The 17515-nt window shown below is 38.0% G+C and overlaps 1 protein-coding gene across 5 annotated transcripts in view; it reads right to left on the bottom strand.

Moving 5' to 3' along the window:
- Window positions 1-17515, bottom strand: part of LOC119719926 (nucleolysin TIA-1-like) — a 72727-nt gene that overhangs the window by 13396 nt on the left and 41816 nt on the right. For 4 of the 5 annotated variants that reach the window (XM_038189406.1, XM_038189408.1, XM_038189405.1 and 1 more), the window contains 2 exons: window positions 17495-17515; window positions 8228-8315 (listed from right to left, as the gene is read on the bottom strand). In XM_038189406.1, the coding sequence (XP_038045334.1) occupies window positions 8228-8315; window positions 17495-17515 (109 nt within the window). The remainder of the gene's footprint in view (window positions 1-8227; window positions 8316-17494) is intronic. The other variant, XM_038189407.1, reaches the window with a different exon arrangement.

Genomic DNA, 17515 nt, shown 5'->3' on the forward strand with positions numbered 1-17515 from the left:
CACTCCAATGTTTGCTAGTGACAGGTAATGAACACCTTCCAATATTTCCCTATTTATTTCATCTTAATTAGAATTCTCTTTCCACAATCTAATCTTGCATATATCAATACAAGTCTTTCATTTCATATTTTTGCCCAAACCAATCCCGCAACCAGCGGCACTCTTGATCTATTGGAAAGTAAGGGATATTATTCCCAGCGATATGCCGTATGGGAAATCGCTCAGTCTTATTACAATCTTTTCTCCATACAGAGAAATTGTCCGTATTCAACGACCGGCATGTCCTCTGCCTTACCAACCAACTACTTGATCATTCTGTGTAAATAAGAAACACATCCATCATCTTGACAAGTAGCTTGATAAAAACCACTTGGACTATGAAGCAGCCCGGAAAAGTGTCCAACACCGTTCTACCTCGCAAACAAGATTTGAAACTGATATGCTTAATTCCATTGAATGTCAATGTTTTCAACAGGGAGTGGAAAATTGGATTCTTTACATGTCTTATTTAAAAGAAACCAAGATTACTGGTGATGCAAATTAGTTGATAATTTTTATAGACAATGTTTTATCACATGTTTGTTAATTGTAAAATTTGCAGGGCTTCTCACAAAAGTAGAATTATCTTTAACACATAAGACAATTCATCAGTGCTCAGACATATAAGATTTTTTTCCATTGTCTGAACATGAATCCCCCAGATCAAAATTAGTTTCATGAGAATATCATCAAAAACCATCATTTTGGCATATCCCATTTTTAGGACAAATGGACAGTCACAAGGGAACATTTCATTTAAACTGATTTCACACTTCCTCCAGTGCTTTCTTCTCGGTGTCTGGCATCATCATACCTCTCTATACAGAGACCTAAGCAACCGGATTCATCAAATTGTTAAGAAATTAGTGTTAAATGCAGACAAAGCTGTGGAACTGTGAATCAGAGTCAGACTTTGCCTGTAGGTCAGTAGGAGGACCAAACTCCTTAGCCTACTGTCTACTGCCTCATCCCGCCTCCAGACATACACCCCAAGACCACTTGGAAATTCTCGCTAGCTCATCTCCCCCCCCCCCCCACCCCCGAGGGAGACGCTGACCTAATGACAAAACTAATCCCATCAGATGACATTGCGATAATAATTCCCCGGTTTCTATCATCATAGCCAGAGGATGCAATGGTGAAGCAGGTACACTCCCTGAGATATCCGATTTCACCTTAGCGCCTTGTAATGCTCGGCTCGCTGGCGCGATTCTGATGGTTATCAATGCATCGCACATAAGCTAAAGAGACAAACCTCAATTAAAATTGGTCAATTTTTAGCGGGATTTTAACGTGCTTGCTCATTCTTTAGGGCAGGAAACAGCACATGATTTGATGAATACTGGCTATTCAGAGGCACGTAACACCTCATGGTTTTGCATCTAAGTAACTCTCGCCTTCAATTTCTTCCATCGTTAATTTTCTAGCATCCTCTATACAAGACCCATTTTTGTCAATTACACAATGTTACCAAAATAAACCCATCAGGAATAGTCTCAACATACTACATTGTAAGAATCCTGCAAACTTCATCCTTAACCTTGCATTGTTCTCTTTTGAAATACAAGAATTTACCCCCGTCCTAGATAATCAGACAGCAGACATGCTGAACTACTACTACATTATCCATGGGATAACTTGGATTTATTAATGGCCTTGACGAGTGTCTCGTTTTTAAGTGTGTCGCTGTCAGTTCAGGAGGATTCTAACAGGAAAGCGTAACAGACACTTGAGAGAGACGCACCAGACTCAATCTTCTTCCTGCTAGAAGCATCTCTCTCTGTCACTCTGAATATCCATGAACTTTCACTCCTTAGCACTCACAAACTCAAGCTGAGTAATCCAGGATGCAATCTCCAGTTGCTGTGGTGTTAAATTGCCAAGGTAACACAGGAGAACAAGAAGCTAACCATGCTAGATGCAACTTGTTCAAATCAGTGTATATTTTCTGAATGAATTAGGTAAGACGTCTTTCTAACAGAGTATAATGCCAAGATGAGTACTCAAGGAAGAAGATTCTTAAGAGGGCATTCACTGACAATCAGAGGAATTCAAGATAAACAAGAAGCCTTGTATCTCATTATTGTTCACTTTTAATTATTGCAGGAGATTTTCTTGCAATTTACCAACGTGTGAACATTATCATAGACTTGTGGTCTGCACCTTTTTTGATTAAAAATCTCAAGCAATAATTGGTGTGTTAGCAACATGAAGGCCACCTTGTACAGGTATTATTGGATAGCAGAAGGAACGGGAACGATTATTGCCCATCATTTTTTGGGGGGGGGGGGAGTGGTGGGAAGATTGTTAATTTCTTTCTGAAAGATAAGCAAATATGGTCAATTGTTTGACAGGAAATATTCCTAAAAGATTGCTAAATTTTAAGAGAATAATATGGCACTGGAGAGAAAAGAAACTACTTTTGAGAAGGTTTTGCGAGAGGTGGGAGATTTTGGGGCTGTTTCCATCTCCAGTAAAACATTTCTTAACAGAAAAGTTGTAGTGTGGAAGCAAAAAGGAGTCATGTGAGGCTGAAATGTTGAGCTTCATTAAAAAAAAAACCCAGAATATTACGAATCAAATGTTAAAAACCTATTAAAAAAACAAAACAAAGTTGTGTTGTAAAATAAATAAGATGATAATGTATGTCTTTGTAATAAAATAGTGAAAAAACTCCCACTGGAAAATCAATGAAATTTATAAAGAACCAAAAATGAAAGAAAGATAAAAATTAATTTAAAATATAACTGAGACAATTAAAAGAATGAAGTTTAAAAAAGTAAGAGATATAATGTGTTTTCAAAATGTATTTTTAAAAATGCAGTAAAAATGAAAAGAATAAAATGTCATACGTAGCCTGGGTTTCTAGACAACGTGCATTAAATAATGCATTAGGATTGTCCCACTGCACTGAGGAGAACGGGCTCTGAAAATTTGGAAAAATCAACAGAAAAATATCACTTTAAGGGTTTTTATCACACGACAAAACAATGAAAGATACATACATGTGCTTGGTTGGACAACAACAATTGAATTCGAAAATGTCCAAAACCTCAGCTTAGAAATTGTCAAGAACACAAAATCTTCATAAAAAAAATAAAATCTAGGTTCCTAGTTTTTGGAGAGTAATATTTGAGAGAAAATGATCTAATAAACAAGGATAAATTTGAAAGTTGAGTTTTGATAACCTTGCAAAATGGGGAAACAAACCAAAAGAAATATTAAGACTGGCAAATGCATACAAGAAAGAGTGCCTTGGCAGTAAAGATGCAAACAGAATAATTTTGTCAATTATCTAAGCTCTCTTTATCAGTTTGAGACTGTCAATGAAGCTCAAACCATCCTAGGAAAATTAAACGGATGACTCAAGCCACTAATGTGCTTCTGTGAGAAGGACCATTAGTCCATGAAAATGCATTTACAATGTAAACAGCCACTGCCAACCATTATTACAATTATGGCATGTTTATTTGCCAAGGGAAAAAGGGAAATTAAACCAAGCATTATTATATCTAGTCTGACTTGGTGAATGTGGCATCAACCTGTAGCATCTTTCACGAGAAAGGGGTGTGGAAGTGAGAATATAACAGGTGAAAAAGGGTGACATGGCTCCACCTTTCCACTGCTAGATTTGGTTGTATTCTGAAGGTTAGCGTTCAAGGCAGAACAACAAGCAGCTCAACGAGGAGGACGAGAATTTACAAAAAATAAAACCATAAAATATTCTTTATTCAAGATCTCTCCCTTCACCAGACACAATCATTTCTAATTTACTCTCCTTGCGTTAATACTTCACCATTAAACCTACATGTAAACCTACCCTATGTAACTCCCTACATAATCCCTCTTTGGTACATCAGTCTACAGTCCGTACACACATTAAATTTGCATCATTAATAAGTACGGCGCCAGGGCCCAGTCTATAGCCACAAACAACCACAAAACGCTGCCTCGCTTTCAAATTTATCATTCTGGCTGGCGCTAACTGTTCAGGCCTCGGCAAAACCAACTGAGTATGAAATTTATATGGGGCAGTACAAGCATTTCACAGTGTAGGGCATCTACCCTACACATACATATACTATCGATTAGTAACACAAAGCATTGCAAGGTCGCATGTGTAATAATGACACGCACATACTGGAATTCAGCTGACGCCTCATGTATTATGATGAATGGATGGCCAAAACACCCATTTATGGATTTTGAAGGGGGTGGTTTTCCCATTGCCTGCCCAGGAAGCTATGTACATGTACAGATTTGAAAACAATTTCATTTGTTTTGTTTTTCATCTAAATAGTGTCTTTTCCTTTGTAGTTTTTTTTCTGTGAACTCTGGATTAAACTATGGACGCAAAATGAATTTTTCACTGATCTATCCATATATCATTGTGACAAGTGTACTCATCCCCATGATGTAGACTGCAGGTCTATATCATAACCAAGATCCATTAGTACACCAAGCCTCCACTAATTAAGCTGCTGTCCAAAGCAAATAGACCCTGTAGGAATAGCCAACAATTTACAGTCAGATACTCAATGGCCAGTCATCAGCCCGATGCTTGCATTGGCTTACGCAGTAAATGCACCAAAGAAATGTATGCATTTACATACTGTACATTTGTCTTGCACTTAAAATGAATGACCAGAATAAGCACTCAATGTGTACACATCAAACAATGGAAAGGAAGGTCCTAGTAATTGCACTTTAAACATTTATTTCTTTGCACTACCAATTAACTAGATCTGCTGCTTTGCAGCTACTGGAATATTTATCATAATGATAGGAATATTCAACACAAACTCTGAAAGGGCGTCGTAATGAGTCATGGCTAAGCTAAGTAGAGTGCCTCCCAAGTTTGCTTGAAATACGCATACATTGAAATATCAGTCAGGCATTGAAGAAAAATACTGTGAAATGAAAGCTGCAGATGATGTAGGTAAAAATGGTTGGATACAAGACAAGTCAGGTGAAAAGAAAGTATTACACACTACCCTATCAAGACAATTACAACTTGACCAAAGTCAACCCGGACAAAATTGGAAAATGTCCAACAAATTGGTATTGTACTGCTTATACTATGTAGTACATTTTTGTACAACAATGGTACCTTTATTTAGAAACCCCATCCCCTCAAAAAGTAACAGATGATATCTGTTTTTGTTTCTGAAGCGTTAAATACAAAATGCAATCCTTTCAAAATAGTTTTATTTGATCAATAGGATCAATATTATTGACGTGGTCATGATATGGTCAAATGCATGAGTAACGTCTAGGGGTTTGTTATGCCGTTCACGTAGAGTTCACGCTAATACCAAACCCATCTTCCTTTCACAATTATTTTCTTGCGGACTTGTCGTGGCGGTCACGTACACCATTCAAACCACTCGTCAGGAAGTGTGCAGTACTAAAAGTGTGTTGTCACTTGACTGGATGCTAAGAGCGGCAGTCAGTCCTCTTAGCAACAGATGCTCAGCCGATGATTGTATCCAATCTTGTCAATATTTTAGATGTGTTGAGTTTAAAGGGATTCGGGACTGAAACTCAGAAGACGTTGACCCTGCTTAATGGTTATGGGTGGTTCATGGGGAGTTAAAATGATGAAATGTTTATCACCTGAGGCCACGGAGGAAGGAAAACAGAGTGCTAAAATTTGCTAATGTAGAAATTTGCTCAGCACAGAAAATATCTGACTGAGCATCTCACCTTTCCAACTATCATTATTCTCACCATCATTTTTACCAATTCAGAACATGATTTACAAACTAACCACAGACCACTTCCTTTATCACCATCCTTGCCAATTCATCAAAACCTTTCAATTTCTGTCCAAACACTCACCAAGGCAACTGTCTACACTGTACATCCAATCATCAGGCAACCTTAAACAAATCCAAATTCCACTAACAACACGCCGACCATCCTTTCCCTCCTATCCAAAGCTCCCCTACCACTTTAGTTTTTTTCCCCAGGTAGACATTAACAATAAACCATATGTTAGAAACCCAACCAGCATTGCAAATAGATCATTTGACACGTTCCTTCGTCCAGGTTCCCGATACTTGTCCCCTGTAAAATGAGCTCTTTGATATTCCAGTCTTGGCACAAGCGTGTTCATGGCTTTGTTAACGTGCATATCCAAAAAGTCTCAAAACAAACACCAGCTGATAGGGTTGCAGAATTTGCAAGTGCATGCAGGCCTAGAGGGGGGGAGTGTTTTCTCTCTTCCCAACCTCTGCCTCTGTTGCTAATCATTTTGGAATGGTTAGGTTTTGATGAGGACATCTATGGGTCGTGCTTGTATAGTGTGACTGGGTTAGAATAACAGGGAGTGGTAAGTGATACTTTGCCGATGATTAGAGGCAAGACGTGAGAGAGGATGTGCAAGGATGCGGCTTGAAGGATGACCACAAAAACAAATACAGAATAATTAATATAGAGATAATAAAAGGAAGTATAGGTATATGATCTGAAAAATAGCAAGATACGGACAGTTAACTGGGAAAAATCTGAGTGGAATGAATGTGGGATTGGACGAAAGCAAACAGGGTGATATTAGATTTAGCAGCTTAGACTGTCCTACATGTACAGACTACTACTGAGAAAGATGTGAGAATGAACAAATATGAAATGAAGAGACTCTAAAGGATGGGGCAAAGAACAAGACAGAAAGAGAACATACAAGAGGAATAACAGTAACATAAAACACAGAGTCAAACATGACAAATACAACAAACTAGTAAAAGGCAAGCTAAGAGTAGCATGACCACTACACCAACAAAAAATTAATACATGAACATAAACAATTGTGTAATATATGAGGAATATCTACCATGTAGAAAACCAGTACACAAATTGTTTGATACAGTTTTTGAAGCATAAACCGGAATGAAAAAGTAAACCAAAAATGAAACTTAACAAAGAGCAAATAATCAGAACTCATACAATGAATATATGGCTTCAGACAGTAGAAATATAAAAATCAGACTGGAAAACAGAAACAGACAGATCGGACTGAAAGATATCAATGTAATGGGAATGACGATGTTGGTAACAGATGTTGTGGCCAGAATCAGATAAGCTAAATATTATTAGACCAACTTAACTGTGTTATCTTAAAACAACTGATCAATAGCTAAAACTCAACCATTAGCATTACAGCTCCTTTGATACTTAACTCAGACAAAAATTCTCCAAATGTACAAGTGAGGATTGTAGGAAGTTAACCCAAATTCTATCTCATGGAAAACAAGAATTAATGAAATCCTTAAGGACATATGAATTTCAATCAAACTATTTTATTTTGCCTGTTTTACAACATCACATTTTGACATTTTGAGTAAAACAGAGTTCATCTTTTGTCAGTTAACAAAAAGTTAACATTGTAAATGACACTGAATAAAATCAGGTTACTAGAAAGTAAAAATTAACCACATTTATCATTTTCCTCTTTGTTCATCTTCCGATTGTCTCCTTTCAATGCAATTAATGAAGGCATGACAGCTTTTCAAATTACATTAAAAAAACCTTGGTCAACCATTTAAGGTAAACGTGACTTTGTGCAATTCGCTAAATTTACAAAATCTGATTTTCAAAAGATATTCAACATGCCAAGGAGAAAAAAAATCTCTTATGAAAATGAAGCAAATCAGACCTACACTGTACATCTCATCGCTCGTCGCTTTAGAAAATCCCATGATTTCATTCAGAAAACTAAAATGGTTAATACACAGCCCCTTTTCAAACCAATGACTCTACAAAACTCCTACAGTGTGTAGGTGTTAATCATTCAATATGTCACAAATCTCAAGTCATATTTACGGAGGTCCAAGGAACTAGTTCCATGAACTTCTTAATCACGTTAACACTCAAATATGAAATTTCAGACATCTGACTATCATACGGAGAAGACCTACTTTGCCTCAAGAGCTTTTTACATTGTACTGAAGGTTGCTTACAGCCCCAAAGTTGATCATGCTTAAAACATACACGACCTCATCAAAATGGTTTATAACGAACAAAGTTTAAAAGTTGTGTTCTACAAGAGTCAGTGTTGTTGCATGCATAAATCCAATCACTATTAAAAGAAAAACTGAGCTCCAACAAGGTTAGCATGGCAAGCACCAAAATGAAAGTGAAAGAAAAAAAGAAAACGTCATAGATGTTTTAAGATTTTGTTGATACTTACGAAACGGTTCCATAAGCTGAAAAGGCGTTATAGAGATCAGCTGTCTCAACTGAAGGGTCTAAGTCACCAACAAATATATGATGATGACCTGCAGACAAAACAAACAACAAGAGAGAAAGATGAGGTCAAAGGTTACATATAGGTCAAAGATCATCAAAGTTATAATGGACATTTACATACAGTTAAAGTAGAATGTACAATGTGTGTGGGTTGCAACAGCTTGGACATCTATTTATTTTCTCAACCACACTGTTGGGAACCGTCCGTAAATTTGTCTCCATTTTGTCAACAAAACTTTCACGGCTGGCATTTACTCAATGAATTAATTAGTAATTTTTTACCTGATGATACCACACACGTGACACAACGATAAATATATATATATATCTAAAATGAGTTTGTGATATCTAGAACATCAATAACACCCTTGTGAAAGACAACAAATATTGTTCCACGTGGATCCAGCTGAGTAAACAATATTTAAATAAATATGACATACATGTACGTGGATAAGTTCGGACTCCAACAAAATAATTGTTTTATAATTTATTTATCATGCTGAGTTTACCGCATCTTGAACATAGTACCGGAGTATGTCAATGAATTGAAAATGTCTGATCATTTAAAGTCCTACAGGATAGGTCACACTTCAAACCACAAGCTTCTAAAACAAACAAGAGGGAAAGGACAAGAAGGAGCAAAGACTGGCAATCTCCACCTTATATCACCATGGTGATACCGGTACATGACTATGATGATGTATTTCATCTCAGGATTGTAATATGCCCTGCAATGTGATATCATGACCATGCAGCATTCACAGCCACACGTCATACCCAGCTAGGCTCCCCTCATAATAAGCCGAGTGCTTGACCGAGCATGAGCTGCCGACGGCCAAACCATGCCTGATATTACCCACCATCCAACCCTCCAATGAACCCTACTCAAGCCCACGGCATCGTCTTAGATTCAACCCAACTGTTTCCCTTACTAAGACCAGACAACCTGATATAAATCGCTCTGTTTTTATCTGATTCTGATCCGAGAAATGAAGAAATAGAATCTGTGGATGGGTTACCTTGTCCAGCTAAATGACACCTTTATAAAAAATCTATACATAAACCACTACTTAATCCAAAGTCTACATGTACATGTATAAAGAAGCCAACTCGGTTATGGTTATGGAAACTCTCCAATGCACAGTGTGATTTTAATTACACTGAGTGGGACAAAATTAAAATGCAGTTGCAAACTCATGCAATTTTTTTTTCCAATAAATTAAAAAAATTTCAGACATGCAGTGGCAAGCGTTGTACATGTACAACCCAAGGCCACTCCAACTGCTTTGTATTGCAGAATGTATGTATGTATACTGTATCTTGGGAACATCAGCAGTTAGTCTTTCCCAACATTAGACGATGCGTATCTATGGTGATTTGTTTTCAACATCCTGAGCCGTGAACTTTGATGCGGTGCGACAGAGTCCTGGAAACCATTAATACAATCAACTAGAGCATGGCGCCTGCACTATACATCACCAATTGCCGTCAGTTCTTGTTGTAAACCTAAGTCTTAGCATCACCGATCCTCTCTACATGTAGGTTTTCCAATAAACCATTCCACAGAAGTATGTTCATTGTCTCAGTGTTTCACTCCGATATAAGGCTTTTCCAAACCGTTGCTTTTTTAGGTCCCTGAGTTGAGGCATCTGGTTCGATGTGCCTTCATTTTCTCCAACAACAATAAATGTTAGGCCATCTGTTAATTTGGTTCTACCTGTAAACCTTTGAAAATGATTCTGAAAATGATTCTGAAACCCATGATGAAACCAAAATACAAAAAGGTAAGCCAAAATTTGAAAAATGGCTGTAGAACATCAATGTTCCTTTTGAACTCTTGACCTTTTGAACTCTTGACACGGGGTCTACTTACTTCAATAATTGAAATTTCTGCATGCATTCCTTCTTGCAAAACCAGTTATTTTTTACATTTCTTAAGTGAAACTAAATCAATTTCTCAATTTCATATTGCTACCAAAAAAAAACAATGGAAAATGATATAATTTCAATTTGTCAGTGCTACTATTACACTCAAGTTAATTTCGAACGGAGTAACTTCTTTGTTTTTCTGGGACCGCTACTGTGGGAAATTAGCAATGTAATAACATATGGTGCACCATTCAAATATGAACAGTCCTGTCTGTCTGAGAGCAACTTCAAACGACAACCATCAGTCGACTAGAGGTTGATTTGTGACAGACGGTAACTTACGCAGGCCTGCGCACTAATAGCATCACGCGAACACCTCTAGTCAAACAAAGGTCAAAACTCCTGGCTCCCCGTTGTGCTTTATGATGCGCGCAGCTATTGGTAACCAGTGATGTAACCGTGCCCGTGCTCTGGTTCCAAATAGTCAACTCGAGTAGTCCAACCATCCCTCATTCCAGCAAAGTTAGTCGATTTAAGGTTAACTATAGTTCGCGCCTGAACTTGCTCTAGTATGACACTTTTCATGCAACTAACAAGAGAAAAAATATAAATCCTGAAAAAAGTGTTAAACGGACAATCCTTCAATTATTCAAATTTCTTACAACGCTTCAAGGTGTTTTCCTTCCAGGAATAATGGACACAATTATCTCAGAATATATAAACTGTGCCAAATTTGTCTCCTTCGATGTAATTTTGTTCTGTTTATCAGAGCAAGACATACTTCCTTGCAGGAATGATCTAATATATTGTAGATTAATCAAGTAACTCTATACATCCAGGTATTTGGAAAGTCGGTCAGGGAGTCTCATATAAAACGAAAGAATTACGACAGAGGACAGAAGCATGTTAAATATTCCCACCAGGGAGGGTTGATCCCCTGTTACATTTATTCTTATATAATGTCAGTTGTAATGTATTCTTCTACAGAAGCACCCGGAGGTTACATGTAGGTGCCAGGGGAGGGGAGGGGGGGAGGGGATGTGTGATGGGCGGGAGAGGGGGTAGTTGACGTTACTTCAGAGATATAAAGTAGCGTGAACAGTTACGTAGGATCCATTGCTGTAGTTAACAAACCGTGACGTTTTCCTGTGAAGTTATGGATGACATCTTCTAATTACAACCGTACCAAGTGCAAATTTTAATAAGCAACCAACTACATGTAGAACATTAGGTTTACTGGCCCCACTTCCCCCTCTTCTATCTATATTAATGAGTATTTGGCAGTCCTCTGTCAACTTTGGAGAGGTGTTAATACATACAACTGTCCACTAATGAACAGGGCATACTACTTACTGACCTAGCAAGTTAATTTCGTGTCATCTGTGGCATCAGCAACCTGATTAAAATGTCAGTTTCACTGCAGGAAACCATCAATACATCTTCTTCCCTCGTCTCTCAAATTGTCAAAGGAAACTCAGTGCATTTAGACCGTATACTTCATTGTCTACAGTCTTTTCATCAAAGCCACTGCACTTCACCCCAGGCAGGAAATGCACAATGCATACTAACTTCAAATTTATAAAATGAAATATCTTTTAAACAAGCCTAAGCACGTAAAAGCAATCGGACCCAAGAATGTCACTTTAGGACATTATTTATGCTTAATGACTCAGTCTTTCAGTCAGTCAGTCAGTCAGTCAGTCAGTCAGTCAGTCGACTTTGTCAGAGGACAACTAGCCAGCCCTTCTGATCCAGAAAAAAAACAGAAAAACAAATTTCAGAATGCTGAGGCCCATTGAAAAAACATCAATTTTCAACCAAATTGTGAAACAGGTGCAATAACGCTTCCATTTCAACGTGAAGTACTTTCCGTCCATTAATACAAGCAGCTTTACCCCAAGTATATAATGGTGAGAACAAGCTTCAACATCCCTCCGGATACAAATAAGACCTTAGTGACTATTAAAGATAGGATTCAGCGTAATTACGGAGCGGTAATATCCCTGTCATGAATATTTCAAGACAAACAGACGATGGGTCAGTCTTTTTCTCATGGTTTGATGAGGTTTGCAAGGAAGACGAAAGGTGTGACTTCAAGCAGAGATGACCCGCAAAACTCATCGACTAGGCCGGTCCAAGGGAGGTGACATGGCGTCTAAATAGCGCCATCGGCATACCCCAGCAATTCCCAAAAGTCCCAGGTAGCTTGAGCGCTTGGTGTGAAAATGGACTGATACTGCATGCAATGCCAAACATCCACGAGATAATTGCAGTTTCGACCAAGGCATAACAATTCAAGGATTCCATCTAGTTCTATTATATTTCTTTCTCCAGATAAATTTCCATTTTGATAGATGTAAGTAATTCTCATTACTCTGGTAATGATAATTGCTGCAGATTATGATGTGAATGACAAACGCTCTCCGCCTTCTGAAAATTTAATCTGCTTCTCACTTTCAGCCCCAGAATGATTTTTTTTAATATTCCAATTCTGCTGGCCTTATAAGTTCAGTACTTTGTATTACTAAATTGTGGAAATATTTTTATTTTTTTTGTTCTATATCCTGAATATTCAAAAGGAATAATAAAAGTTATTCACAAATGTAATCAACGAAGATAACACGGTAATCAATTCCTTATTTTCCTTTTAAAAATCATACAAGTTTTTTTATTAACCCTAACTTTCCCAAATCCTCCAAAAGATCCTTGCAAAATGGAGGATTTTGCAGGATTGAGGCTATATGGCCAAACTGTGTGGCTGATTTTGGAAGATGCACTGTGTCAAGGTGTTTATGCTCAACCATGCATAAATTTAGGCCTACATGTAGATTATACTTGAAATCCTCAGCACTGTTCCAGGATGTCACTGGCTCTGCCTCAACATGTACTGACAGTGATTGCTGGAGGATTTTGCAGGATTGAGGCAGTGGTCACCCCTCCAAGGTCCACATTCAAGATACAGTATAACGTAGGATTCTGCAGCATTGAGGCTGTGCAATTTTTAACATGGAGGCAGTTGGAGGATTTTGCAAAAATGCCTAGGGAGTTAGGGTTAAGAAAGTTGAGGGACTAGCCAATAATTTGTGTACATTTCCATGGGCAAGACAAATCTCAGCCAAAGTTTGACTGTATATTAAAGTTTGTATGCAATGCATGACTAGATTACTACCCAGAATATTTTCTGACCTGGTGCCTACAGCACAACCCTATTGTTTCATGCATGCTGCATCTTGCATGAGGGGAAGTGGACAAAATCGTGTCCGTGCGTTCAATTTGAGCACGAGATAGAGACTCTGGAGATGTAAAACGCCAACAAACAATTCCACCTGACATTTACACCCGTCCCTCTACAGGTAACCCAGACCGCATAAACACTATGCTTCAAAAGACAGCACAGGGACAAAGCGAAATGGGACCTGATTAGTAGTAATTGTGCTCCCTGAAAGAGAGCCCGGCAAAAATCTAAAGAATAATCTCAGAGGAAAAGTGCAAATCCAATTTCCATTGGTAATAGGCCGCTCATCTAATAATAGAGTCAAGATAATTGGTCTGAGGCTGTGAGAGGGTAACGGGGTATAACTAGGAAGTGGCCTGCTGCCCCGATCAATGTTAACTACTTCATCCATCAACCGACACCACTGACGTCTGCACTAGTCATATTATTGTCAGTATTCTGCTGGATATCGGGAGTAGATTCAGAGAAGCTGTCACTGAGAGTCAAACTCAGAGTTGTTTGTATCCTTTCTCAGCGGCATGAAGCAAACACCTGCTGAAGTGTCTCTTCAGGGAAGACTCAACCACCTGATGGTTGGAATACTTCAATAATGCAACAAGCTCATCAGGGGGACCACACTTCATCCGTGCATGCTGGCCTCGCATTCAATAAAGCACCCAATGGAGAAATAACAAGCTTCCAGATGCTACTATGAACCATTACTTCCAGTAATTTACCCCTCACAGCAACAAGCCCACGGATAATACACAGGAAGAAATTGCTGGAGTATTAATCAGTCAATGTCATTAAGTGCGCATCAGTTTCCCTTTCAAAGCGTTTTACCACATCCCAGCCATCACGAGATACTCTCATCATTACATGTAAAGGTGGTTCAAAAGTGGTCAAATTACAACATCTCATATTTCCAATTCCAGAATTGACAAAAACTTAATTAAAATATTAAATTTAGTTTGATTCAAAATAATTTTTTTAAAAATACAATTTATCAACAAAGCTGCCAAGCTGCCAAAACAGAAAAGATTTTCTTAGCTAAAATGGTTTACCAGCTACAATGTCATACGACATATATTGCTACTAACTGGTACTCTGCCCGTTTCCTCTTTTCACGTAAATTTACATGCAATATTCTTTGCATAAAAGCCCATGAAACTGGGTCCAGGTTTGAAGTTACGTAAATCCCAAAGTGTTCAGAAAACTAGGTCACACGATCTCATTTCCCAGCAACTCCCCTCAGACATCAGTCATGCTCTCCCCACAACCCTTCCGATCTATTTTTAGCATCCCAATAATTGCCTAAACGACCTTTCACAATGTCTGTATTCTGATAGACCTCTAGCTCGGTCTTTTACCACGTTTAACTGTGAAATCTAACAGCCGAGTCTCCGCGTGGCTAATGTACATGGGTATTATTTGAACCAAGTGGAGTGGAAGGGTTCACCATCTAGAGAGAGGTGGCCACGTCTCTAGTCATTCTCAAAACACCTCTGAGGATTGAGACAAACCCTCTCAAAACACATCTTATATTCCTTTATTTGTCTAACAAATTGCCACTTTATGCAGATGGGAAATGTCTATTTGGATTCTATCAAGATCTTTTCAAGAAGCAATTTTTTTCTTCAAAATTTATGGATGAAGTGCGTGAACATGTACATTTGTATAATAATTGAGCAGTACGTATGTAAGTTGAAGATTTTCCATTTGTACGGTAGCGAGTGTTCCTTACAATATCATAAAGATGCAGAAATGCATCTGCACAAAAACTACAGGAAGATTCCCAAAATACAATCAAGACAAGAAACGTACTCTCCAGATAAAACCAAAGGCCTTATGATCACATGAACTCCTGCAGTAGTGACCATCAAGTACCCCTGGTGTCCTGATGGCAGGGTACCAGGGTACCAGCGTACCAGTCATTTTATGACCGAGTGTGTATAAATCATACGGACACTGAGACAAGTTTTTGCATGGTTCCCTGTTTGCCTGGTCCCATCTATCAAACATCCCATCCATACTGACAAGCAGTGTGATTAATTGCTCTCTTCTCGCTTTGGTAATGGTATAGACGAGACTTGTTGACGCACACAACTTCCAAATGATATCGTATTTTCAACGTAAAAAAGCTATCAGCATGTGATTTTCTTCTTTTATAGCAGTACCAATGCTTCCTGTACATCTTCAGACCTGCACTCTGTGAGGCTGTATGATTGACAGGTGATAATGTCATACGTACGTGTGCATGTGCATTCAAAGCAGGTGCAAATGGTCAATGGGTGCAGATGAATGGTGTCTAAGACAATTCTTACATCCGGCTTGTACCGTATGCCACCGTGCCATAATCACATTTTCCTTTTAATCTGTTAAGTGGAATAGTTATGTCTATAGTTTTTATGAAGGCCTACATGTAAGGAATAAAGTACAGGGAATACTTTCATGACTTTCTCAGCCACCTGCAGTCCTGCACACACACAATAAGTGATACTATTTCTTCTAAAAAAAAATAGTGAACATACCTGAGAAAAAAAAGTCACATGTGAACGAGACCTATAAACCTCTAATATCCTCGGGAGAAACTGGATGTGCTTGGCCAGAGTCTCAATATTGACTTGGTGGTTCCAGGTCCCATAATACCAATTGGCATAGCATCTTGAGACCCACATTCATAACATCCTAATTATGTTTGTAAAGGTCTAGAATTACACTCAATCTATACACTGCTTCATTCTATTTCTTGTTCCCGTCTCTCGGGAAAGAGGCTGAAACCGCATCTTTGCGACATGCTGCACGCTCATTTCCCTGTCCTGTGTGTCACTAATAGGCTTTATTCACGAGTCGGCCATATTAAATTGAAAGCGGGGTAACTTCTTCATTGTTACAACTTGTGAATTTATAGAAATGAAAGCAATGACATCAAGTTAATTACAAATAAATACCAGTCTGCTCTGATGAATAATTGAAATTTGTGATTAAACATATTTGTACCCTAATATTTTCAGCTACATTTCAAAAGACAATTTTAAATTGAGGCTTGGAACGTATAAATAGTCTGGCACCGTCCCATTCAACATTTTAAAATGTATAAAATCCCTTCAGGGAACATGATCAAAAATGGCTGCCTCATGAATCAGGTCTATTCAAACACCCAACTCATTTTCATTTTAAATAAAATATGCTGCCTCAATGAAAATCTCAGAACAGTAGTTTTATCACTGTATATTTCTTTGTAGAAGTTTAGCTTATTTAAGGTCACTTTGTCACATTGCCTGTCACATATTTTTGTGGTTTTTTTTATCTGAAATTTTTTAGACAACTTCGTAAACTTCATATCTGCAATGACAAGAGTGTACAATTTGGACTCATTTGGGCAATTTTTAAACAGTATGCAAATAATGGGCGTGATGATTATTACCCCCACTAGACTCTAGATCTAGATACAACCCACAACCTCCAAAAAGAAAAGGAAAAGAAACAATGTTGCCACTGATTAGTACTCATAAATATTTCACAACATCTGACCATATCCAAGGTGCAATTAAAACTGTGCAATGTGTCCCCCCTCGCATCCATGGTCATTTGCTGGCAACAGAGATCTAATTGAAACATCCCATCTCCAAAACAACACTGACTGCACAAGAGATGACAGCCTGAATGAATAAATGGAAATGCAGTCTTTCTTTTTCCTTTTTTTTTTTTTAACTGACCTATTTCCTAGGTTTCTGACCGCAGTTGTCCTTTTGTGTGGCACCGACTCTAGCATTATCAGTACCCATCTCCAACCATCCATTTGAAGGCCTTTTATTCCTTAGCATCTTCCATCCTTTTTAGATGATTAATGATGGAGAGTGTCTTAGCATGGAGCAAGAAAGGAGGAAGGAATTCCAACTTGTGTTCTATGCTCTTTCGGTTTTAGGCCAATCATAACAAGTCAGACCCAAAAAAATGTTCTTTGATGGCTCAAATTGTTTTTAAATTCAGAAAATAAAGATGGGTTTCATTAAAAGGTGGCTTTCAAGATTTAAAGTACGATTAAATGCCAAAGTGCGATATGTACAGTAGACTGTAGTGAATCTGTTATTAAATAATTAATAAATAGGTGAAAAAATTTACCTGAAATAATCTGACGTTGAA

Source organism: Patiria miniata, unplaced genomic scaffold, assembly GCF_015706575.1.
Source record: "Patiria miniata isolate m_02_andy unplaced genomic scaffold, ASM1570657v1 HiC_scaffold_9, whole genome shotgun sequence".
In the NCBI taxonomy this organism is placed as follows: domain Eukaryota; kingdom Metazoa; phylum Echinodermata; class Asteroidea; order Valvatida; family Asterinidae; genus Patiria; species Patiria miniata.